Here is a 25,462-nt window from a genome sequence, read left to right on the forward strand (position 1 = left end):
CTGCCTGGATTCAAGTAGACCTGAGGCCTTGCACGTCACTTGGTGGATGCAAAATGCCTGCGTGTAGACACAAAGGGGCAGTCCTACGGCCACGAGTGACCCCAGCCCATACTTCCTTAGTGTTTCTGGGGGTGTCTACTCTGCAGTCACAGGGTCTCAGAGGACACAGTCTGGAACCCGATGCAACTAAAATTTTAGGCTGTGTCATGGGTTTTCCTCAGCTACATTACAGTGGGGGAAAATAAAACAAAAAAGTTAAAATTTGCATTTTAATGAGTGGAAAAAGTATTTGATCCCCCATCAGCAATATTTCTGGCTCCCAGGTGTCTTCTATACAGGTAACGAGCTGAGATTAGGAGCACTTAAAGGGAGTGCTCCTAATCTCAGCTTGTTACCTGTCTAAAAGACCTGTCCACAGAAGCAATCAGATTCCAATCTCTCCACCATGGACAAGACCAAAGAGCTGTCCAAGGATGTCAGGGACAAGATTGTAGACATACGCAAGGTTAGAATGGGCTAGAAGACCATCGCCAAGCAGCTTGGCGATATGGTGACAACAGTTGGTGTGATTTTTTGCAAATGGAAGAACACACAATATAACTTTTCATCTCTCTGTCCGGGGCTTCATGCAAGATCTCACCTCGTGGAGTTTCAATGATCATAACGGTGAGAAATCAGCCCAGAACTACACAAGAGAATCTTGTCAATGATCTCAAGGCAACTGGGACCATAGTCACCAACAAAACAATTGGTCACACTATGCCCTGAAGGACGGAAATCCTGCAGTGCCCGCAAGGTCCACCTGCTCAAAGAACGAACATGTACAGACCCGTCTGAATCAGATGTTCATTAGCAGAATTCAGAGGAGAACTGGGTGAAAGTGTGGTTAGATGAGACCAAAAAAAATTAGCTCTTTGGCATCAACTCAACCCACCGTGTTTGGAGGTGGAGTGCTGCCTATGACCTCGAGAACACCATCCCCACCGTCAAACATGGGGAGATGGAAACAATGCTTTGGGGAGTTTTATGCTACGGGGACAGAACAACTTCACTTCATCAAAAAGGGATGAACGGGGCCACGTGCCGTCAAATCTTGGGCCAGAACCTCCTTCCCTCAGCCAGGGCACTGAAAATGGGTCAAGGATGGGTATTCTAGCATGACAATGACCCCAAACACATGGCCAAGGCAACAAAGGAATGGCTCAAGAAGTACATAAAAAAAAAAAAAAAAAAAAAAAAAAAGTGTCCCGTGTGGCCTAGCCAGTCTCCAGACCTTAACGGACAGGCTTCTTTATGAGAGTCAGCTGGCTTATTTATGTGTATTTTTATACAACTTTTTAAGTGCAATAGTTTTTAAACCTTTATGAAATGCTAAGGATTTTACACTATAGAAGCCTCATCTTTTTTAGGGTCCCTACATGATCACGCTCTCCCTTGAGTGGCAGTTGCTCTTCAGCTGGATTCCCTTGGAAAGAACAAAGGCCCTGGCTGGATTAATAGCCACAAGCGTTAAAGACCTTCCGTAATAGGTCATAAAGAGCTGGTAAGCGGCCAATTTATGAGGTGCAGGCTTCTTTTTCTGGAAATCACAAAACATTCTAGTGAACGCTAGTGCACTGTGGGATATATTGGATTTCTTCATCACTGTGCACTTTCTTGCAGCGTGTTTGCTGTACGTTTACTTTCTTTAACAGTGCGCAACTTTATTTTTGGACTATTTGTTGTTTCGGCTCTGTGTGTCTCTAACAGAAGAAGTTGCTGCTGTTATGTTATTAAGTTTATTTGGGCAGCACAGTATTTACTACTTTATTGTTGGAGGAGGTCAGTCATCGACGGAGGGCCCTGTGCCTCCATGAATTGTCAGCAGGTGAAACATCCTAGATTCCTGCTGCAGTCATTCTGCTGGGGATAAAGCAAGTCCAGAGCATTTTGTGGGACCTCTAACTAGGAATAGGTGCTCCTTTGGCTGACTGTAGCCTCTTGAAGGTCTTCCACATGCCCTCTTGTTCTGCCCTTGATCCTATGAATTTTTCTAGAGGTTCTGCCAAAGATTTCAGTCCCTTGCCCCACGGCTGTTGATGCTTCTTAAAATCTGGGAGGGGGTGTTCAGGAGCTTCATAGACCCATGGACCCTAGGGATAGGCAGGCTCTGCAATATTCCTTTCTGAAGGCCCTGGTGGCACTTTGGGGTGTCAGCAGGTTTTCCTTTCATCCTCAGTGCCTTCTGGTGGCTTCCATCTCACTCATCTGGGATTGGAGGTCTATCCACTATTCCTACCTATCCTTGTGGTGATGCCTCCCTTGAATCCTACTCCTATCATGTTGCCTTCATGGGATCAAGCACTTGAACTTCTAGTGGTCTCAGGTGTCCTCCACACCTTCTGTGGGCAATTGTATGGTATGCCTCCCTCAGCAAGATTGACTTCTGGCTAGACAACATTCATCACTGCATTTCCATCCCCAGATCCTCAGGGTTAGTGGGTATAAGGCTTTGGACTTCCCATGAAGGAGTATAGCTGGTTGTCTGACACTACTTTTGGCCAAAAGGATGGAACGGGTCGTAACACAACTTTGTCATGGTGAAGGATCAAGTACGGTTCCCTGCACGAAAGGGCCGCCAACTCCAACACCCTTCTAGCCAAGGTGATAGCCATCAGGAAGGCTAGCTTGCGTGACAGCAAAGCTAATGGAATTTCCTTAATAGGTTCAAATTGTTAGAGAAACAACCCAGACAGCACCAAGCTCAAGTCCCAAGGACACATAGGTGACCTAATGGGGGGGAAGCAAGCGAGTTGCCCCCTGCATAAAGGTTCGGATCAGTGAATGGGAGGCTAAAGGCCTTTGAAAGCATACTGATAGGGCTGAAACTTGACCTCTGATTGTACTCAGAGCCAAAATTTGATTTCCACAGCTGACTGTAGAAAAGAGAATTCTCCCATTCACTCATTTCCGAGGATGCCATTTTCTGGCTTCACACCAAGCAATACAAGTCTTCCAGACTTTGATAAATTTTTGAAGCATTCACTAGTTGTAGAGCCTACTGATCCCGAGATGCCACGGTCCTTTAACACCCTGGCATCAATAGCCATGCCAAATTTAGAGACTGTAAATTGGGGTGGAATATAGGACCTTGAGACAGTAGATCGGGGCAACATGGAAGCATCCATGGCCCATCTATTGTCAGTCTCACAATCTCTGGAAACCAGGGCCAGGCTGATGCCACCGGAATGACTGGAACCCCTCTCTCCGAATCCTGCGCAACAAGTGTGGAAGGAGAGGGATCAGAGGGAAAGCATAAACCAGGGAGTACTGTCCATGGAACTACCAAAGCATCTTCTGATTGCCAGAGGATCTCTTGTTCGGGACACAAACTGCTGTAGCTTGTTGTTGAACCTGGATACCAATAGGTTGACCTCTGGCCATCCCTTACACTGGCAAGTTTCCTGGAACACCCCTGGGTGTAGGAACCATTCCCCCAGGCAGATCTGCTGGTGGCTGAGATAATCTGCCTTCCAGTTTTCTACTCCCGGGATATGGACTGCTGATATTGGCACATGTCCCTGTGCCCAGGCTAGTATGTGGTTCACCTCCTCCAGAGCTGAACGACTCCTGGTACCACCTTGGTGGTTTATATAGGCCACTGCAGTGGCATGGTCGTACTGAACCCTGATAGGGCAGTCCTGGAGTTCCACTGTCCATGACCGTAGGGCCAGTTGAACTGCCCATAATTCCAGGACGTTGATAAGCAGGATCGGTTCTGTCCTTGACCATTTCCCTTGAGCTGTGAGCCCCTCTAGGGTCACTCCCCAGCCTGAGAGACTGGCATCTGTAGTCAGTACTCCTCAAATTACCGAGGGGGGAGGATCTTACCTTTCGCAGGTTCTGATCCTGGAACCACCAGCTTAGGCTTAAGTGTGCATAAAGGTTCGGATCAGTGAAGGGGAGGCTAAAGGCCTTTGGAAGAAAACTGATGAGGCCGAAACTTGAACTCGGATTGTACTCAAAGCCAATTTGGATTTCCACAGCTGACTGTAGAAAAAAAAGAAGAATTCTCCCACACATTTCCGAGGATGCCATTTTCTGGCTTCACACCAAGCAATACAAGTCTTCCAGACTTATGATAAATCTTCCTAGTGATAGTGAATACTAGAAAAACTAGGATAGACATCACTGGTCCCGAGATGCCACGGTCCTTTAACACCCTGGCTTCAATAGCCATGCCAAAATTTAGAGACTAAATTGGGGTGGAATATAGGACCTTGAGACAGATTGGGGCGACGTGGAAGCACCCATGGTCTGTATTGTCAGTCTGACAATCTCTGGGAACCAGGGCCTTCTGGGCCAGGCTGGTGCCACCAGAATGACTGGAATATCCTCTGCAAATCCTGCGCAACAAACGTGGAAGGAGAGGGATCAGAACATATGCTCCAAATCGCCAGAGGATCTCTGGTTCTAGACACAAACTGCTGTAGCTTGTTGAACCTGGATGCCAGTAGGTCGACCGCTGGCCATCCCCAACGTTGGTAAATTTCCTGGAACACCTCTGGGTGTAGGGACCATTCCCCTGGGCAGATCTGCTGGCGGCTGAGATGATCTGCCTTCCAGTTCTCCACTCCCGGGATATGATCTGCCGATATTATTGGCACATGTCCCTCTGCCCAGGCTAGTATGTAGTTCACCTCCTTCAGAGCTGAATGACTCCTGGTACCGCCTTGGTAGTTTATACAGAGGCCACTGCTGTGGCATTGTCAGACTGAAGCCTGATGGGGCAGTCCTGAAGCTCCACCGTCCAGGATCGTAGGGCCAGACGTACTGCCTGTAATTCTAGAACATTGATGGACAGGGTCTGCTTTGTCCCTGACCATTTATCCTGGGATGTGAGCCTAAGGTCGCTCCCCAGCCTGAGAGACTGGCATCTGTATTCAGTACTCTCCAAGTTACCGGGAGAAAGTATTTCCCCTTTCACAGGTTCTGATCCTGCAACCAGTTTAGGCTTAAGCATGCCTAAGCACATTGCATAATCCAGGGCTTTTCTTCCTGTTCCAAGACAACAAGAGGTCTTGTTGTAAAGGCCTGGAATGGAACTGGGCATAGGGCACTGCTTTGGAGGATACCATCCTCCCTAGAAGCTGGAGCCAAATGGAGGGTTGTCTGGTGCCCCTTATGTGACACACCTGATCCTTCAGGGCACAGATCCTTACGGGTGGCAAGAATACTCTTGCTTGGACCGTGTTTAGAATCAGACCTAAATATTTTAGACTTTGAGCTGGTCTCAAGGCTGACTTTTCGGTATTTATGATCCAGCCTGAGCTTTTCAAAATACCTTACTGTGTATATTATGCTCTGTTCTAGAGCCTGTACTGAGTGATCTCCAACAGGAGGTCGTCCAGATACCTGAGCACCAGGATCCCTTGGGCCCTTAAAAGACCCAGTACTGGTGCTAGGACCTTTGTGAACACCTGGGGAGCTGTAGCAAGCCTGAAGGTTAGAGCCAAACTGAAAATGATATTCCTCTACTGCAAAACGTAGGAACCTCTGATGAGGCTGAAAGGTACACGTCCTTTATATCGATGGAGGCTAAAAAGTCTCCCCTCTGAAGTGAGAATACTACTGAGCGGACAGACTCCATACGAAAAGGATTGGATCAATGGAGACTTGTTCAGGGACCTTCGGTCCAAAATGGGCCTTGTGTCTGTTTGGTTTCTGTACCGTAAATAGGTCCAAGTAAAACCACAAGGTACATTTTGCAAACACCCACAGCTAGCCCAGAACTCCCCCGTATGGTCACCGCACACAGGTGTCCAGCCTTTTTAGCTGGCTTGACTGATTGTTCCAATCACTGGGAAACCCCAAAATAATAAAATAAATGGGTTTTGCTTACCCGTCCAGGCGCGGGGCCACATAGAAGCTAAGGGCTTAGTCTTCACCCTTCACAGCGGGTTCCAGTCACTTGGACCTTCCAGGACTGGGTGACCTTTCATGTTTAGGGTCCACTCCCTTGGACCTGTACAGCACCCTGCAGGAAATGCCTTAGCGCTGTAGTGTCCAGTGCCTGGAGGCCACATTACAGGCAAAACCTTGCAGGTTCTTGAGTCTTCTTTGCGAGGCTCGGGTATTTATCCAAGCATAAAAGCCTGTGTCAAATGGATTTGATCGGTCAATCCCTTGATTCATTTTGGAACAGTTTGTGGGACTAGAGACCTGGAGCTCAGAGAGCTCAAACAAACCGTGCCATCCACCTTGCAGACACTGGTAAAAAACAACTAAAGTACTTCCTGTATGGGAGGGGTTATTTAGGGGATCACTTCCTGTCTGAGGACCTTTGGTCTACCAGTGTCCATTCACCTAATGAAGTATAACCCAGCAGGTAATGAATATTAGCCTGTGTCCCATGATGTATGAAAAAGAAAATCCTAGTGTGTGTCCATTAGCGGAGTTTCTCTTTAATTACCAATAAGCAGAAGAGTCTCCTGCTAGACTGCCATGATGCACATTCTTCACCATAACAATAGAGCTTTCTACTCCAACACTTCTCCAGAGATGCTGCTGATGGACAGCCTGTTCCCCGCAGCCTACATTGAAACCCTCCAGTCATGCCTGACAGCATTAGTCAACATGTGTTGTGCCAGAGCAAACAGACGTGGCGAGTGTTAAACCCCCAAGGGCTGGGAGGATGGAAACCAAGTACGGATAAAAGCAACTGGTGAGAGCAAATTGACACTGAACAAGCAACATCCTGTATACCATGTTACACTTCCTGTTTCCAGGTTCATACTGGTTCACATTAAACAGGTTTGGCTTCTAGGACTTCAAAAGTCCACCTATGGTATTCTATGACAAACCCACAGACAAATCAATGCCTATTACCGTGGGGAATTCAATCTGTTGAGCAGAAATCCACCAACTACCCTGTATTCTAAAAAGGTCCCAGACATTTTCAGGACATGGCACTGACTTAAGACAGGTAAGCTTAGGAGGAGGAGGTGCTTTTTTTTTTTAACTCAGTTGGAGGTTTTACTGCTGGTTGATACGGCATACCTGCAAAGCCATCTTTACTGTCAGAGGCAGGAGGTTTCTGAAGATAAGCTTCTATTGCTACAGGCACCAAAACTATATTTTGATCACGTGAAACTACATGGTGCTGCAACAAAGCACACACACCCCCTTGCACTATGCAAGGGAAGCAGTTTAGCCCAATAACAGTGCAGTACTGCTAAAGAGCACAGCATGTCAAAGTAGGTTCTCTCCATGCACTACATAAATTACAAAGTATATATGGAAAAAGGATATTTAAAACAAAGTAAACTTGGGAGTACTACAAGCATACTGAACAGGTTTTGGGCAGTACACCGTCCCTCCCACCTGTCCCTTTAGATTCATTTTGATTGGCAGACTTCGTGATCAATAGGAACAGGTGAGAAAAGAGGAGCCCGCCTCGGTCACCAACGCACTGAAGATTCCATATTACAGCTCACTGCCCCCTCTCTCATAACAGCCAACTACCAACCTGTGGAGAGCAGGTGTAAAAACTCATTGCCTATTTTTCCATTGGCTGGAATTCATTTTTTTTTTTCTAATGGTTGGACACATCTAAAAATTTTAAATAAAAGTTGTTCCTGATGATTGGTAAAGTAGGGGATGATGTCACTGTAACCAGACTGTACAAGACCCAGTTCACACTAATGCGGTGTGGTAAACCCCGCAGTCCGTGAGAGTTTCCCGCACCACATTCAAACCTCTCTGCCCTTGCGATCTGCAGCAGGTGTCAGTGCAAACTTACCACCACCCCAAATGCAGGCCTTTGTTGCGATGCAGTTTGAGCCCATTCAAAATGAAATCAGAACTTTACCCAAAAAGAAGTTTTGCTTGTTTGCATCCCCCCACATTTGGAGCTTTAGGGGAGAACGGGTACCTGCTCCCACTTCCAGTCAGATTCGGTGTAGCAATCAGCTATAAGTTTGCCCATCCCCTCCTCAGTCTTCAGGATACATCACAGGTCCCAGAAGACTGCGGGACCATTCCAAAAGCATTGCACGACTTACTCATGCGCAGTAGGAAACCGGTTGTGAAGCTGCAAGGCACCTGAAGCCAATTGAAGAATCATCTTGGGGTGAGGAAATCGCTGGATCCCTGGACAGGTGAGCCTGGGAGCTCCTCTTTAAATGGACTAAAAGCGCACCACACTGACTTGCATGTGAATTGAACAGCAAGGTGGTGCAGTTTCTGTGCAATTCACAATGCGGTTCATAGTGTGAACCAAGGCCAAGAACCATCAAAAACCCGACCTCTATTCTGAAACTTCACAGCTGTTATCTAAGGATTGCTAGAGAGCTGTTACACTGGAGAAAAAAAAAAAAAAAAGTGTTAACAGCCTCTTGCACAAGTACAGTTAGATGGGATAGGAAGAAGAAAAAGATTAGTACAAAGTCATTTTAATGTCCCCATTAGGCAGTAAGGCTGCCTATCACTTTTACATATATAGCACGGATTGATCCCTTCTAATGGTTTTCTAGAAGATTTAATGTAGCGACAGGCTTACTTTAAATCAGAACTTCATACCTGCTTATTATGTGAGTAATAGAGGACGTGTCACCATCAAGGAACACTATACGTAGCAAGAACACAGCTTCAGGCAAAATTGGCTGTATCTGGTTCCCTGCCTGGCATTGTATTACGTCTATTACGCCAGTCTTCTGCTATTGCATAACCTGTCCCCACAAAAGGAAGATTATGTGCTCCAAAGAAAGCAGTCTGCTTCTCAACTAACTCACTCGTATAAGATTAATGACCGCACCAAATGACAATAAAAATACACAGAAACAAAGACAAAAAAAAAAAAAAAAAAAAATAATTTGAAAAGTAGTGTAACACTAAAACTGAACAAGATCCAATACATGTACAATGATGAACCTTTGCTCTATGGACCACTTTCAGACAAACACTAAAATTTATCTAGCAATTTAAAATGAGCCTTTTTTTAATTAAAATACATCATACTTATCACCTCTGTGCTGGAATATTGCACAGAGCTGCCCCATACTTCTGGGGTCCTTCACTGGCTGTCCGCTCATCCTCTGAGTGTTTGCACACACACACACACACACACACACACACACACACACACACACTTGCCCCACCCCCTCACAGAATTTGATTGACAGTAGCAGGAGCCAATGGCTTTTTCTGCTGCCTGTTTTTTTCAGGGCTGATACTTCGGCTGCCTTTCAGGACGATATTCTGTACATCACTGTCACCTGCCACCCATGCAGCTGGTCACTACTTCTGGCAGCCTCTCCCCAGCCACATCCGAGCGGGTAAGCTTCCACATGCGGGCAGGCAGAGATGACATAACCATCTCTCTGCTCGCCAAGAGCAGCCTTCATGGCCCTGCTGTAGGAGGAGACAGCGGTGATGTGAGGCAGGCAGGGAGATTATCTTTCTGCTGCCTGCTGCACTGCTGGCAGAGACTGCAGCGAGCGCCGCACAGGGACAGGAGGGAGGTGGCCTGACAGATACAGATTTGAAAAAAGTGGGAACATCGGCCCAAAATAATGGGCCGCTCTGATAATCATCCGACATCCCATTTTTTTTACCCTAATGCAGGAGAATTAAAACACCAAATGCCGACCAAAAAGATCCAAAACTAGCCAAGGATCTTCACATGTCATCTTGCCAAGGTTCTCCTTGATACAGCCCTCCTCAGAGTAGGCAACTTTCAATAGACTAAAAAATGCCTAGCGAATTACCACCATAACCATTAAAAGTAAAAAACAGATAAAAATCGGGCTCAGACAGCTTCAGCAGGTAGGACTAATCTCCTAGTCTAATGCCACACAGTTGAGAGGCTTATGCATTTCAGGAGACAGGACCCGCGTCCTCAGAGCTCAAGGAAGGGGGCCTGTCCACTGAAATGCATAAGCCTCTTAACCTTGTGACATTAGGTTTGTTACTAGAATATGGTTTTGCTTTTAATAAATGAATGGTTATGGTGGTAATGCGCTAGACATTTGCACCTTCCTGTGTGTTTTTTTTACATTGATACTACATGCACACCATTTAAATTAACAGCTGTCAGATAACTCAGCTCTTCCCCAGCCTGTCTATAGGGAAACAGTGGCAGCACAACACCAAACACACACACCTAAAGCCGTGTATTGCACACGTGTTAATGGATTTCACTGGGTAGAAAATATATTCTGGACATTGAAAAGCATCAATACTCAAATCTAACATTTAGACGTATGAAGTGTTTATTTCTGCCAAAAAGTTCCCCCTGAATGCACATTTGATTTTTTTAGACTTTAAATGCCTATAGGCCAACAGAGGTGCTTTTACAGGTGGCGAAAATATATATATATATATATATATATATATATATATATATATATATATATATATATATATATATATATATATATATATATATATATATATATATATATATATATATATATATATATATATAGTATTCATTGGCGTATAACACTCACTTTTTCACTACGAAAATACGGTACAAATAGCGTGTGCGTGTTATATGCCAATACTTTAATTTTAGCTGCCTGGGAGGGGGGGCGGGGCAAGCGCTGTCAGATTACATACAGTAAGAATCTGTTTACTTGGCGGCCTCTGTAATAAGAAGTCCTGTCTCCTGGGCTGCCATTGGACTACTGTTCTGTCTTTCATAGGAGATTCTCACTGTATGTAATCTATCAGTGCTCGTCCCGCCCCCCTCCCTGTCCCCTCTAGGCTGCACTGATGGCAATGGTGAGGCTGCATTGATTGGCACTTCTGAGACTGGAGATAGGTATTGATGGCAATGGTGAGGCTGCAGGTGGGCACTGACCCTTATTTAAAAAATTTAAGTTTTTTTCCCTGAAACTTCCCTCTTAAAATGAATATATATATATATATATATATATATATATATATATATATATATATATATATATATATATATATATATATATATATATATATATATATATACATATACACACATATATATATATATATATATATATACACATATATATATACACATATATATACACACACATACACACACACACACACACATACATTCATTTTAAGAGGGAAGTTTCAGGGAAAAAAAACTTAAATTTTTTAAATAAGGAACTTTGAAGCAAAATAAGGGTCAGTGCCCATCTGCAGCCTCACCATTGCCATCAATGCAGCCTGATCAATACCTATCTGCAGTCTCACAAGTGCCATCAATGCAGCCTCACCAAGCAATGCTACCAAACAAAAAAGGGCAGGGTCCTGTAACATGAATTATACTCCATTGTTAACAATCTAACAGCTTGTCGGCATATTAGATATAGGCAATTATTTCTGCAGCCAGGAAAGTAAAAATATCCCCCAAATGACCCCTTTTTGGAAAGTAGACATTCCAAGGTATTTAGTAAGGGGCATGGTGAGTTTTTTAAGTTGTAAATTTTTCCCACAATTCTTTGCAAAAGGAAGATTTTTCACAAAATCGTCAGAAGTTATTTCTCACATGGCATACTTGCAACTACCCAAAACACATACTGCTACCCTGTTTCCCCGAAAATAAGATCTAGTGTGATTGTCAGTGATGGCTGCAATATAAGCCCTACCGTGTTTCCCCAAAAATAAGCCCTACCCTGAAAATAAGACATACAAGGACTTTAACTAGGGCTTATTTGGGGGGTAGGGCTTATATTGCAGCCATCACTGACAATCACGCTAGGTCTTATTTTCAGGGAAACAGGGTACTCCTGAGTATGGTGATACCCGTGAGAGACTTTTACACTGCCTGGCCACATACAGAAGCTCCAAATGCAGGGAGCGACATCAGGTGTTCTAGGAGCATAAATGACATATTAACAAAAGAACATAGAACTTGTATTAAAGATGTTTTAATTTTTAACATTGTGTACTGGTGTGCCTAAAAAGTCAATTATATAAAAAAGGATGTACACAAAAAAAAAAAAAAAAAAAAAAAAAGAAAAAAAAGTCTTGCTTAAAAACCACGCAAATGTATACTGCCTGTAGAATAAAGTATTCACCACTCATACAAACAATTGCACTACATAGAATGATTTCATTTTCTATACGATATAATTGATTCCAGAGTGCTTGGTGTACTGTGGAGTTATAGCACACTGCATCTTGGCTTGCTCAAAAGGACACATAATTTTGGACTACCTCTTACACTTTTGAAGGCCCTTGAGCACCAGGACAATTGCAATGCCCCAAAAAAAAGACCCCATTTTGGAAAGTAAACACCCCAACAAGGCATTAGGAGAGTATTTTGAACATGTCTTTGCATACAGTTGTCAATCTATATTCTGCTACTCCTGAGTATGCAGATACCACAAGTGAGACTTTTACACAGCCTGGCCACATACAGAGGCCCAACATGCAGGGAGCACTGTCAGGTGTTCTAGGGACATACATTCCAAATCTAATTTGAAATTAGATTTTCAGATCCAGCACACAGCACTTCTGCACCGTCTCCCTCCTCACACTACACATATATGGTGCGAGGAAAGGGGAGGAGCTGAACTGGACATGCTCTGGATGACAACTGATTGCTCAGTCATTGGACGGAGTGATCATGTAATAAAGGTCCGCTGTCCTTTGGCTATGGCCCAATCAGCAAGTGGTTAATCACCACTGGGTTTGTTTTTTTTTGCTAAACAAAAAAAGATCAAAAATTTGAAAAAAAAAAGTTTTAGTTGGTAATAAAATTTTGTAAATAAGTACATTTTCTCCTTCACTGATGAGGTAGCACTGATTATCAGTAGTGCTCACCAGTGATGCCAATCATTGCACTGATCATCAGTGCAGGTCTCCCCTGTCAGGAAAGCTGATTTTCAACTCTCCTCACATGCTGTCAGTGTGAGGAGAGGAATGCTGATAAGCACTTCCCATTTACACTGTGATCAGCTGTGTCTGGACACATCTGATCACATTGGACACAGCTGATCACTACGTCATAGGCTCTTTACTGTGATCAGAGACCACCAATCGCTGTGCGCCCCCGGGGGCTCACACAAGCGGCTTGTAGTGAAGGACATCAGGCTGGGTGGGAAGTGGTTAATGCGAGGAAAAAAAAAAAAAAAAAAAACTGCTGTGAAACATTGAGGAAAACCGGACGATTGTTTGCCAAATTTTCTTATAGTGTGTACTGGGCTTTATATAGTGTATGCCCAAGATCACATGCCGCCATCACTGATGGGCCAGAACAGAATATGCACCAATGAGGTCACCTGTTAAAAAATGGCAGCACGGGTTTATACAAGACGAGGAGAAATGGCATATGTGAACAGAAAGAAATAGCAATCATTTTTAGATTTTTTTAAAAAGCCATTTCAGGAGGAGGGTGGGGAGGTCTACTTTAAATCTTTTAATGTGTTAGATGAAGATGCTTCGATCTTCCTTTTGGTTTAGACCAGATCAGGTGTAAGAAACATACAACAGAACTAAAATTCAAACCCCTGCCATGAATGGGTTGTACAGAGATGTTGCATTTATACAGACATTGCTTACAACTGAGCAGAAAAAAAAAAAAAAAAAAAAAAAAAAAAAAAAAAAACACCCACACCACTACTAAAAGAAAACAGCCCATGAAACATGCTATAGGCACCAGAATGACATGAAGCTGTCCCGTCAGTGGCCACACCTAGGACTATTGAAAGCTGACACTACCTAAGGCTACAGCAGAGTTTGTTGATGTAACTGTTGTCACAGTAAACATGGACCAACCCAAGTAACTCACACCACTGGTCTCAATTAAGGCTCCTTAAAAGACCAGTATAGTCAGTCAAAAGCAGTGCTGGGAATGGGAAGAAAAAAAAGAAAAAAAAAAAAACCAAACACAAACATTTACACAGCAGCACAAGACACAAAGTGACTGGCAAAGCTGACTCACATACACAATTCACAGAACTTCCAACCACATCCTGCGCCATGTACACACTCCCAAATGTACAGAAAGCACCAAGGACACAAAGCAGACCTTCACTAGAACAATTTGCTCCATTGTATTCCTCCACAATGTAAAAGGCTGAATTTATCTATACTTTTTTTTCCTTTTTACAGGTCACTTCGCCCCCTGCCTCCATTCTAAACTAGGCAAGAATGGCATGGAACCTGAGGAAGATGTTCTCCTGGGAATTCCATGTCACATACCCCAGAGGACAGCAGCCTCTTCACAGCACTGGAGAAGGACCTGGCACCACGTCACCAGAGGGCCGGCTGCAAAAAAAACAGACCACAAGCTCCCGAATATGTAAGGATGGCGGTGTGGGCCCTGGTACATGGTAAAGTACAGCAAAACAATGCTGGAATTGCTGGCCATGTGACTGTTAATTGAGGATAAAAAGGAAGGAAGTGAAAAAAAAAAAAAAGTAACATAGGTGGACACAGGAAATGAAACGCCTCTAAGAAAAAGCAGTGTATATTTAGTGGACTTATGATTTGGAGTTATTACCTTAAAACCAGTTCCTGACCACCCACCGCAGATTTACTGCGGTGGGGCAGCCACTCTGCACCGGGTCACCTACCTAGTACATGATCTGACACTTCCATGCCTGGGGCGATCATGCATACCGCCTGCAACCCACTCCTGCTGTGATTAGACACAGTGGGAGCCAATCTGCAGGTACCGTGGACTCGATGTCCAGTTAGTAGTGACAGCGCATATTTTAGCACTGAAAGTGTTCCCAAAGTGTCAGGTTAGTGTCCCGACTGTCCGCTGCAATATCGCAGTCCCGCTATAAGTTGCTGTTTGCCACCATTACTAATAACATAAAAACATCCCATCGTTTATAGATGCGATAAACTTTTGGTTTGCGCAATCAATATACGCTTATTGCGGTTTTACCAAAAATATGTAGCAGAAAACATATTGGCCTAAATTGATAAACTTTGATGGTTTTTTTCCTCTTTCATTGGATACATTTTATAGCAGAAAGTAAAGAATGTTTTTTTCAAAATGGTCTTTGTTTAGAGTGCAAAAAATTAAAAAAGGCTGCAATGGTGATAAAATACAACCAAAAGAAAGCTCTATTTGTGGGGAAAAAAAAAAAAAAAAAAGAAGAAGAAGGGGACATGTTTCATTTGGATACAGTGTCGCATGACCACGCAATTTAGTTAAATTAATGCAGTGCCTTATCACAAAAAAAAAAAAAAATGACCTTGTCATGGGAGGGTAAATCTTCCGGAGGTCAAGGGACTTAATTTTAAAATCAGCACCAAGGACAATACTTACCATGAATAAAAAGTATTATTCAGTGATTGGAGGTGGACTTTTCATTCATCCATCCTCAATTCAGAGGACTTTTCATTGCAGGAACTAATAGTATGTCTTTAAGGCCTCTTTCACATGAACGATCCGTTCAGGACCGCCTGTCAGTTTAGGCGGACCTGAACGGACTGTCCATAGACCTCTATTGAGCGTCGGATGTCAGTGGTGACATGTCCGCCAACATCCGACCCGCTCCGAAAAAGTGTAACGGAGGAAGAACCTACTTTTCCATCCAGTTTCGGATCGGGTGACGACGGACTCTACGGTTCGTCATCATCCGATCCCCCATGGGGGAGAGCGGCACTCTGACAGGTGTCTGCTCAGCGGGGATCCACAGAGAGATCCCCGCTGAGCAAGCGGATGTTCACAGGGCGGATCATCATGGATCCGTCCCGTGTGAAAGGACCCCAAGTCTGGGTTCACACTGGTACAACACGACTGTCATCCTACTTTGCCCTGCGACATCAGTCCTATTTCCATCCGACTTGAATGAACAGAATATGATTTTGCATACTTTGAGATCCTCCGACTTGTCCTTTGACAAATCAAAACAATCCCAGTGTGACAAATTTCTTTTCTTGCTACTGCAATCACCATGTCGGATGGTTAGGAAGAGGATCTGACTTCAATGACATTGATTAGGCTGAAAAACGGACTGAAGTAGTGCAGGAACCTTTTCTAAAGTCGGACCAGTTAAGACGGCTCTCATTAGGGAACCATTGATTTGTAAAGGTAATGCGACATGTGCTCCCAAAGTCAGAGTGTATGTTGCACCAGAGTGAACCAGGCCTTATGGATGAACAAAAAAAAGGCCAGCATAGCTGGCACTGAGTGAAACCTCTCATATAAACCCCTGCAGAAACAGAAGATCCAGGCGTAGGGGACTTGGGATTTCAACTGGACACAGCATGGGTAATGTGGGAAAAATAAATGCGCAACCCAAAAAATATAATTATGTGCAAAATAGAAACACAAAAAAAGGTGCAATGTATATCCTGTCAGAACAAATCAATCAACTAAGAACATACAGCAGCAAACTAAAAAGAATGATCTGAATTGAACCCAAGTTAGGATATGTGTTGAGATAAAAAAGTGAAATTAAAAAAAACTAGTAAAAACAAGGAAAAAAATCCATGGAGTGTTCTATAGTCCAATAAAAGGATCAGTAAAAAGATAAGTGGAAAACCCCCCAATAAGTCCTTTCCAGAATGCAGACCCACACTATAGCCAACAGATAAGGAATGCCGCATGGCTGCTTACCAGAACCGTAGGACCTCTGTTACGGAGGTCCAGTGGGAACAGACAAGAGGAAACCCTCAGGCGAGGGTGGTAGATTCAAACATCCATCCGGCTCCTCTCAAACGGTGAAACCTGGCTCTGCTCTGCGGGACCCATGTTGGCAAGTAGGAATGGGGGCTTTCAAAATCTGCCGCTCCTCACACCTATATGCAGCTCTGCCGCAGCTCCATCCCCGTCCCCTGCAGAAGCAGGCTCGGCTTTGGGCCAGGACAGTGTCACCGGTCCAGTCAGTCCAGGGCGGACAATGAGCACACAGACAGGCAGCGGGCGGAGAAGGTGACAACACTGTTCCTGGTCCCCAGAGACTCGTCACACACAACGCACTTCGCTGCTACTAGAAGATCCCTGGACATCAACGCGCACGACGTAGAGATTCCCCGTACCCCAAAACTCGGGGAATCTCTGCGTCGTGCGAGTTGATGTCCAGGGATCTCCTAGTAGGAGCGAAGTGCGTTGCGCACTGTCTGTGACAAGTCTCTGGGGACCAGGAACAGCGTTGTCACCTCTTCTCCTCCCGCTGTCTGTGGGTGTCCTCAATGTCCACACTGGACTGCTGACACTGTCCTGGCTTCTGCAGGAGCTGCATATAGGTGTGAGGAGCGGCAGATTTTGAAAGCCCCCATTCCTACTTGCCAACGTGGGTCCCACGGAGCAGAGCAGAGCCAGGTTTCACCGTTGGAGGAGCCGGATGGACGTTTGAATCTACCACCCTCACCTGAGGGTTTCCTCTTGTCTGTGCCCACTAGACCTCCATAACAGAGGTCCTACAGTTCTGGTAAGCAGCCATCCAGCATTACTTATCTGCTGGCTATATTGCGGGACTACATTCTGGAAAGGACTTATTTGGGGGGGGTTTCCACTTATCTTTTTACTGATCCTTATATTGGACTATAGAATACTCCATGGACTTTTGTTTTTACTAGTATTTTTGATTTCACCTTTTTATCTCAACACATTATCTAAACTTAGGTTCAATTCAGATAATTCTTTTTAGTTTGCTGGTATATGTTCTTAGTTGATCGTTTTGTTCTGATGGGACATACATTGCACATAATATATTTTTTTTGTTTGGGTTGCGCATTTTCCCATATTACCCATACTTCCAACCTGAGTATTCCAGTTTTTTTTTTGTTTTTTTTATAGATTGCAGCACCGTGCCCACGTTACACATTTAACTGAACACAGCAGCCACAAGCACATGGCACACTTTTCATGGCAAGTACTGTCCCTGAAACCGTTTGAAAAAAAAAAAAAAAAACGGACATTGGCCCCCCTTCAACCAAGTCCGCCTGTCAAATATATATTTATTTTTTTAAAGGCAGACCTGATAAGACAGTCCATTCATCCCTATGGACTGGCCATTGTGTAAAAGGGACTTTTTTTTTTTGTGGGCGAATAAAAAAACCACACACACACACACACACAAAAACACACACACAAAAACACACACATCCATCCTCCATGGTAGGCAGATCGGAGACAGTAAGGTGTAAATAGGCGGCGCAGTCTGTTTACCATTGGCCACCCATACAGCAGAGCGGGCTCTGTCAGGTCTGCTCAGTTTATACCACAAGGTCCATAAAGACATGGATGAGCAAGTCTGAGGTGGAGGAACTTGACTGGCCTGCACAGAGTCCTGACATCAACCCGATAAAGCACCTTTGGGATGAATTAGAGTGGAGACTGCGAGCCAGGCCTTCTCGTCCAACATCAGTGCCTGACCTCACAAATGCGCTTCTGGAAAATCGATCAAACATTCCCATAGACACACTCCTAAACCTTGTGGACAGCCTTCCCAGAAGAGTTGAAGCCATTATAGATGCAAAGGGTGGGCTAACTCAATATTGAACTCTACAGACTAAGACTGGGATAAAGTTCATGTGCAGGCAGGCATCCCAATACTTTTGGTACACACATGCCACTTTATAGGGTACACCTGTTCAATTGCTTGGTAACATAAATGGCTAACCAGCCAACCACATGGCAGCAACTCAATGCATTTAGGCATCTAGATGTGGTGAAGATGACTTGCTGAAGTTCAAACCAAGCATTAGAATGGGGAAGAAAGGTGATTTAACTGACTTTGAACATGGCATCGCTGTTGGTGCCAGACAGGCTGGTCTGAGTATTCCAAAAACTGCTGATCTACTGGGATTTTCTCACACAACTATGTCTAAGATTTACAGAGAATGGTCCGATAAAAAAAAATATCCAGTGAGCGGGAGGTGTGGATGAAAATGCCTTGCTGATGTCAGAGGAGAATGGGCAGACTGGTTCCAGATGATAGAAAGGCAACGATAACTAATAACCACTTGTTACAACCAAGGTATGCAGAATAACTTCTCTGAACGCACAACACATTGAACTTTGAAGCAGATTGGCTACAGCAGCAGATCACACCGGGTGCACTTCTGTCAAGAACAAGAAACTGAGGCTACTATTCACACAGGCTCACCAAAATTGGACAATAGGAGATTGAGACTCAGACCAGGCAATGTTTTTCCAATTTCAGCTACAACATTTAGCTGGTAGGGTCAGAATTTGGTGTAAACATGAAAGTATGGTTCAATCCTGCCTTGTAGTAATGGTTCAGGCTCGTGGTGGTGTAGTAGTGTGGGGGATATTTTCTTGGCACACTTGGGCCCCTTAGTACCAAATGACAACTGTTTAAATGCCGCGGCCTACCAGAGTATTGTTGCTGACCATGTCCATCCTTTTATGACTACAGTGTACCCAACTTCTCATGGCTCCTTCCAGCAGGATAATGCACCACGTCAGAAAGCTCAAATCATCTCACCGCTGGTTCCTTGAACATGACAGGGAGGTCACTGTACTCCAATGACCTCTACGGTCACCAGATCTCAATCAAATAGAGCACCTTTGGGATGTGGTGGAAGGGGAGATTCGCATCACGGATGCACAGCCAACAAATCTGCAGAAACTGTGTGATGCTATCATGTCAATATGGACCAAAATCTGAGGAATGTTTCCAACACCTTGTTGAATCTATGCCATGAAGAATTATGGTAGTTCTGTAGGCAAAAAGGGGATCAAACCTGGTACTGGCAAGGTGTACCTAATAAAGTGGTGGGGGAAGTATGAGCATACATACAGTTAGGGAAATGGAGTGAAGGTTACATTTTAGTCAATCCGTTTTCCTGCTACATGCATGTGTGAAGAATTTAGGGAAAGAGGGTGAAGGTCAAATTGAAGTCAATAAGCTGTAAACCAGTTAACGAGGGCCTTTGCATATAAACCCTTCTCTAACAGTGCAAACAATGCTCTAGCTGCCAGAATATTTTGTCTGCAGAAAGAGTGATGCCATTTGTAAAAGGTGTGCAAACAGCAGACTCTGCAAACAAATCAGCAGAAAGGTCAAGTGTTGACATAGGTGCAGTCGTTAAAAAAAAAAAGTTTTAAACAAATCTAGTAACGACCTTGGGAACCCAATATATACACGGCCTATGTGAGAACACATAACAGAATGCCTGGGAGTATGTGAGGAATTCATTATATAGGAGCCCAATACATAGAAGCATGGCTTGCACTGAAAGGCCACTTAAAAAGGGCCAAAAAGCCTTCACTGGATGACGGACTCTATACAGGTCATGTTAGCGTGATAAATCAGTCATTTTTTTTATGACAGTTGACCATGAAGAGGTCTATACATGTTACATTCAAACTGTACAATTTAAATGCAGTCTTTTACATTTAGCAAAAAATTATGCCGTTCAGCAAAAATTACACGGAAACCCCTAAAAAAAAAAAAAAAAAAAAATTGCGTTTTGGTGCACAAAGCTAGGTTTGAAAAGGTTTGGGAAGTCTGGTGTGGAGGAACTTGAGTGGCCTTCACAGAGCCTCAACCTTGACCCTATATTATAAGCATTGGGGAAGAATTGATTCTGAGCCAGAGCTTCCCACCCAAAGTCACCATCTGACCCCCACAAATGCTTTTTTGGCCAAACAGACTGCAAAATCTTGTGAAAGGCCTTCCCAAAAAAGTGGAGGCTGTCCTATGCAGTTTAGCCAAGTCGTACACACGACTCTTCCACACTTGAAAAGAAAAAGAAAAAAAAAAGTCAAGTCCTACAGCCATTAAGAAACTGCAACAAATACAAGGAGTTTTCTGATTGGCCGAGGTGAAGAGGAAGGCAGAAGATATCAATCTTCCCAATTCAGCCAGAGAAAGCCATGTTCTCACCGATAAAAAAATGCAAGGCTATTTGTGAATGGTCGGAAAGCCATAGGTTTGACGGTTTTCAGATGCAGTAGGGAAGTGTCTAGGACTTGGTGAGGAAGACCTCAACTTACTGTATTACACCATCCAGCAGTAAGCATTCATCCAATCCAATCTGGCTCAATTAGTTTTTTTTTTTTGTTTTTTTTTTTTTTAAGTGACAGAAAACATGAAGCTTTGGTTTAAAGAAAACTTTGCTTTGTTCTGTAACAATTCAAACAGATTTGCTTTAATCTAGCCCTTACCAGCAGTTTTTTTTATTTTACCGTCCCCCCCCCCCCCACTGAGTCCTGTGTAAGCCATGATTCTGGACACCTGTGACCTACACGAGGGCTTTCCTTTCACTTCCAGTGGCTAAAACAAGTCCTTTGACCCCATTATGTCCCTGTACATCCCATAATTCTTCACTCCCAGGACAAAGAAAAATCTGGAAGAAGCCTCCAACTTTGGCATATGGTTGATGGAGGACAGAATATATGTCCCCTTCAGGCAGCATCATTGGTTAAGCTGTTCCAAAAAAAAAAAAAAAAAAAAAAAAAAAAAAAAAACGACAAAGGTTTAGGATGGATATAATTTTTTTCTTTGAGAAGGCCCCATTAGTAACTATCATCAGCCATGATTGTATCATCACCTTCAGCATAGTGGAGGGAGCTGATTGGACCTTCTGTGATTGCATACTACGCTTGTCTAGACTCATAAATTTAGAGTCTAGACTTCTCAGAAGGCGGCATTTTACATAATCTTTAGTGGAGATGCACTTAGGTGATCAGAACATGCATTTTTTCCACTCGTGCCAGTTGGATATTCGTAAAGAATTTTACCATTAAGTCTATAATGATTTGCTTTAGATTTAGAGAGACTTGTTGCTTTACCATCATTTAGTGCCGCAACAGTTTTTACTGTTTGTCACGATTAGTCCTGTTGTAGGGTTACGAGCAGCTTCTATTTACATGTTTGTGTCTACCTGCACAATAATTTTTCTATTCCTTAATTGTTAGGCCAAGTTTAGACTTGTGGATGGAGGGGTGGCAGCAGGTTGTTGAGCTTCATTTTTTACCACCCCTTTAAGCTGCAAAAGCAGCTGGATGGGGTGCACATGCTGTCAGAAGAACAGCACGTGTGCTGTTGTATTTGTGTACAGCACCACCCTTCAAATACAAGTTCATTGTATACTACAATTTTACGAGGCCATGCCACAAACGTCATGCAGCCATGACGGTGCAGACTTTCAGGGTAAAATAGGCAGCGACGAGGCAACAAATCACTTCCTGTCAAATGCCCTATATGAGCGGTTGCCAGTGGTCTGTGGACCACAAGAAAATGTTGATGGTCCCCAGTGGTTCTGCTGCAAATAAATATTGCAGCAGATGGATATCGCCCAATATTTCCAGTGTTGTTCTCAATGTATTGACTGTCAGCGCACATGGATACCCGATGTCTCCTCTGTAGTTTTGGCTTCTGTGAACTCAGAGGAAGGCACCAGGAGTAGTGCAGAGAGTGGGAGGAGGAGAAGTAGGAGGGGACTTCCAATGGCAGCACTGATCACACACTGTAGGAGGGAGCACAGAGGTTGAGCACATGGCTGGATAAAGACGAGATCCAATGTCTGCTGACATTTTTGTGACAGATTAAAAAGACAGCGAACAGTCAAAGGAAAAAAAAAAAAAAAAAAATTGGCTTGCGCTGCTATCAAATTCAGTGACACGGGGGTGTGCCCACACAGGTGCCCCATGGAAAGCGGCTTTCTGTGGGGGTACTCGAAGAAGAGGAGGAGTCAGGAGTGCCGCCAGGGCACCCCAGAAAAAGGAGAATCTGGGCTGCTCTGTGCAAAACCCTTGCAGAGCAGGCAAGTATGACATGTTTGTTATTTAAAGCGGAGTTCCACCAACTTTTACAACTTCATCTTAAAGGAATGACCACCACTCATTGGACAACAAATTTTATTATTTTTTTTATGTACCTTAAAAGAAGTACATAATTTACTTCCGTCCTAGCTCGGCCATGGGCGTCATTTCTGCCTGCTCCCCAGCTGCCTTCTGGGACCTGCGTGTGTCCCAAAAGATGGGGACATTCAGCTAGCGTGCGCAGTAGGAAACCAGCGGCGAAGCCTGAAGGCTCCACTGCTGGTTTCCCTTAGTTAGAATGGCAGCACCTGCACCCGATCCGATGGACGGATCGGCCTCGGGGGCAGACATCACGGGCTCCCTGGACAAGCAAGTGTTCTTATTAAAGTCAGCAGCTACAATGTTTGTAGCTGCTGACAAAAAAAAAAAAAAAAAAAAAAAAGGAGGACATACCTTTACAATCATTTTAGAGTGTAACTTGCTACCATTTGGACGTTGCATGCCTACATGATGCCAAAAGATTGGGGAATAAGTCAAACATAATAAAATGACTGCATACTGATTAAGGTTACTACTCACGCTTTTCATCATCTGCATGTACCAAGGATGCTGCTCTTGACAGTACGTCCAATGGAGTCTCCATTCCCAGGAAGACCCTGTAAATGAACACCAAATAAAGTTAAAGTTTCCATTCAGCATGATGCAAATTGTCACCAATACAAAAGTACTGCACAAAGAAATGATTCACCAATCATCTGAGGTAAGACAAAAAGGTTAAATAATCATTTGGACTCAAGCTCATCTGGCTTTCTTCCACGCAAGACCACCTTTTGGGGCTGAAAGACAAATATTGATCACACCCCCCCCCCACTACTCCATGATCCAAAATGGTTTACTGTATTTTTCTGCCTCATCAGCCTCCTTCCCTTCCACACTACAATTCCCATAATCCATCTCAGCAACAAACGAGAGGGTAGCTACATTCCTACATACAATGGGGGACCATGGAGAACAAAACATAGCCACCCTCTAACAGCAAGTTGGATCACAGCAGCAATAAGGAATTTGGAGTAGTGCAGAGGAATAGAAGGCACTTTTTAGTGTTAAGAATACATACTTAAATAGAAGCTTGGAGGAGCAGGGACAAGTACATGTAAAGCCGTCCAAGAATGCTTCTAATCTTGGCCGGTTCAGCAGGGACTGTCCGAGATTCAAACCATGTATGGGCTGGCTGATTGTACTCAAGTTGAGCGATCAACTTGGCTACAACCAGCATGTCAAGTTTTGTGTGCAATTATTGCCTGCGGCTATAGCTGCTAGCAGTGATCGGCGTGTTCTCCCAGCTGGGATGGCTTTCCCTGCCAGGAGAAAGCAAAAGGCTCCACAGGAGGGATTCCCCCCCCCCCAATCAGGGTTATGGGGGAAGAAAAATCGCTCCATCTATTGCCGGCATAAGACTCCAAAGTAGGGATTGGCAACCTGTCGGGTCTACCTGTTGATCGCCTGCAGGTGACAGGTAGACCGCAAAGAGGTTCCTGCCCAGCCAACCCCCACCTTCTAGGTGCTGGTCCTCTCCCCTCCCAGCCTCAAGCCAAGCTCTGCCGCATCCATGTCCCAGTCTCTCTTCCCTCTGCCCCCAGCCTCCTCTGCCGCTGTCAGTGAACAGCAGAGACAGACAGCACAGCTCAGGACGCAGAGCAGGAGGAGGAGCCATCCAAATGAACTTTAAGTTCGCAGGTGACTGGTTGCTAGAACACAAGGTGGTCCTAAGCAACCAATCACCAGTTTGCTAATATGAAAAACTAAAGCGCTCAGGGAGGAGCCACTTTAGCAACATTCTGAGGCTAGTATGGCGATCTCCCCCACTGAGCTATTGTGTTCTGACAGGGGGACGCCCCGCCACCAGTCAGTGCTCTCACTGCCATACACACTGTTTTCTATTGAACAGGCCAATGTGTATGACCCTTAAGGGATTGCTGGTTTGTGGGTACTAATAAAGTGCTTTTTTTTCCCCCAACATCGTTCCCATTGCGGAGACTGCCTCACTTCCTGTCCCATAGCCAAACAAGAAGTGAGAGGAAATCTCCAAATTTCTTGGGGACCCCCAGCTCACCAGAACTAGTGTCCCCATTGGAAGATTACCCATCTATTACTTTTCTGGAGACAACCCAAAAGTTTTTTTTTTTTTTTTTATTTCACTTTTAATAATGGTAAACAGGACAAAGGGGGTGAATCTCCTTAAGGGGGGCACAGACAGCTATAAAAATTGTCAGGGGCTCCAATCCCTCTCCACTCTATCCAAAACTAAAAAAAAAAGTTTTGCCTTTACTTATGCTTTAACTGAACAAGCCCACGTTAGAAGCCGATTGGCTAATATGCATCAGATTTTGCACTTTTCAGTTTTAGTAAATCAACCCCATTTAAATCTGACTTGCATGTCTAAATGCAGGTTCATGAACTCAAAATGTTGCAGCCCCTCCATTCTGAAAATGCCTTTATTCTTTTCAAAGAGTACAAAAAAAAAAAAAAAAAAAAAAAAAAAAAAAAAAAAAAGTTGTGATCAGACAAGGGGAAGATTGTAACATTCATGTGCTTTCTGGCCAAATCACAGATGGCCTTGTATTTGAAAATACAAGATGCTTTCTAAAGGAAGTTTCACAGCAGGTCGCCCATTGTGTTAATTGTGCTCCTGACTGTCAGAACTTAGCATTGACAATACTGTCAGAGGCTGCATTGTAAGTAATATTCACGTATTGCAAGTAGATTTTTCAAGAAAGCAGCAACCAC

At 44.1% G+C, this 25,462-nt stretch overlaps 1 protein-coding gene across 1 annotated transcript in view; it reads right to left on the reverse strand.

Moving 5' to 3' along the window:
* The window catches only part of VGLL4 (vestigial like family member 4), a 178,012-nt gene that overhangs the window by 100,075 nt on the left and 52,475 nt on the right, over positions 1-25,462 (reverse strand). The window contains exon 2 of the mRNA XM_073592366.1: positions 23,255-23,331. Within this exon, the coding sequence (XP_073448467.1) occupies positions 23,255-23,318 (64 nt within the window). The 5' untranslated portion in view covers positions 23,319-23,331. The remainder of the gene's footprint in view (positions 1-23,254; positions 23,332-25,462) is intronic.

This window comes from Aquarana catesbeiana, linkage group LG07 (genome assembly GCF_042186555.1).
Source record: "Aquarana catesbeiana isolate 2022-GZ linkage group LG07, ASM4218655v1, whole genome shotgun sequence".
In the NCBI taxonomy this organism is placed as follows: Eukaryota; Metazoa; Chordata; class Amphibia; order Anura; family Ranidae; genus Aquarana; species Aquarana catesbeiana.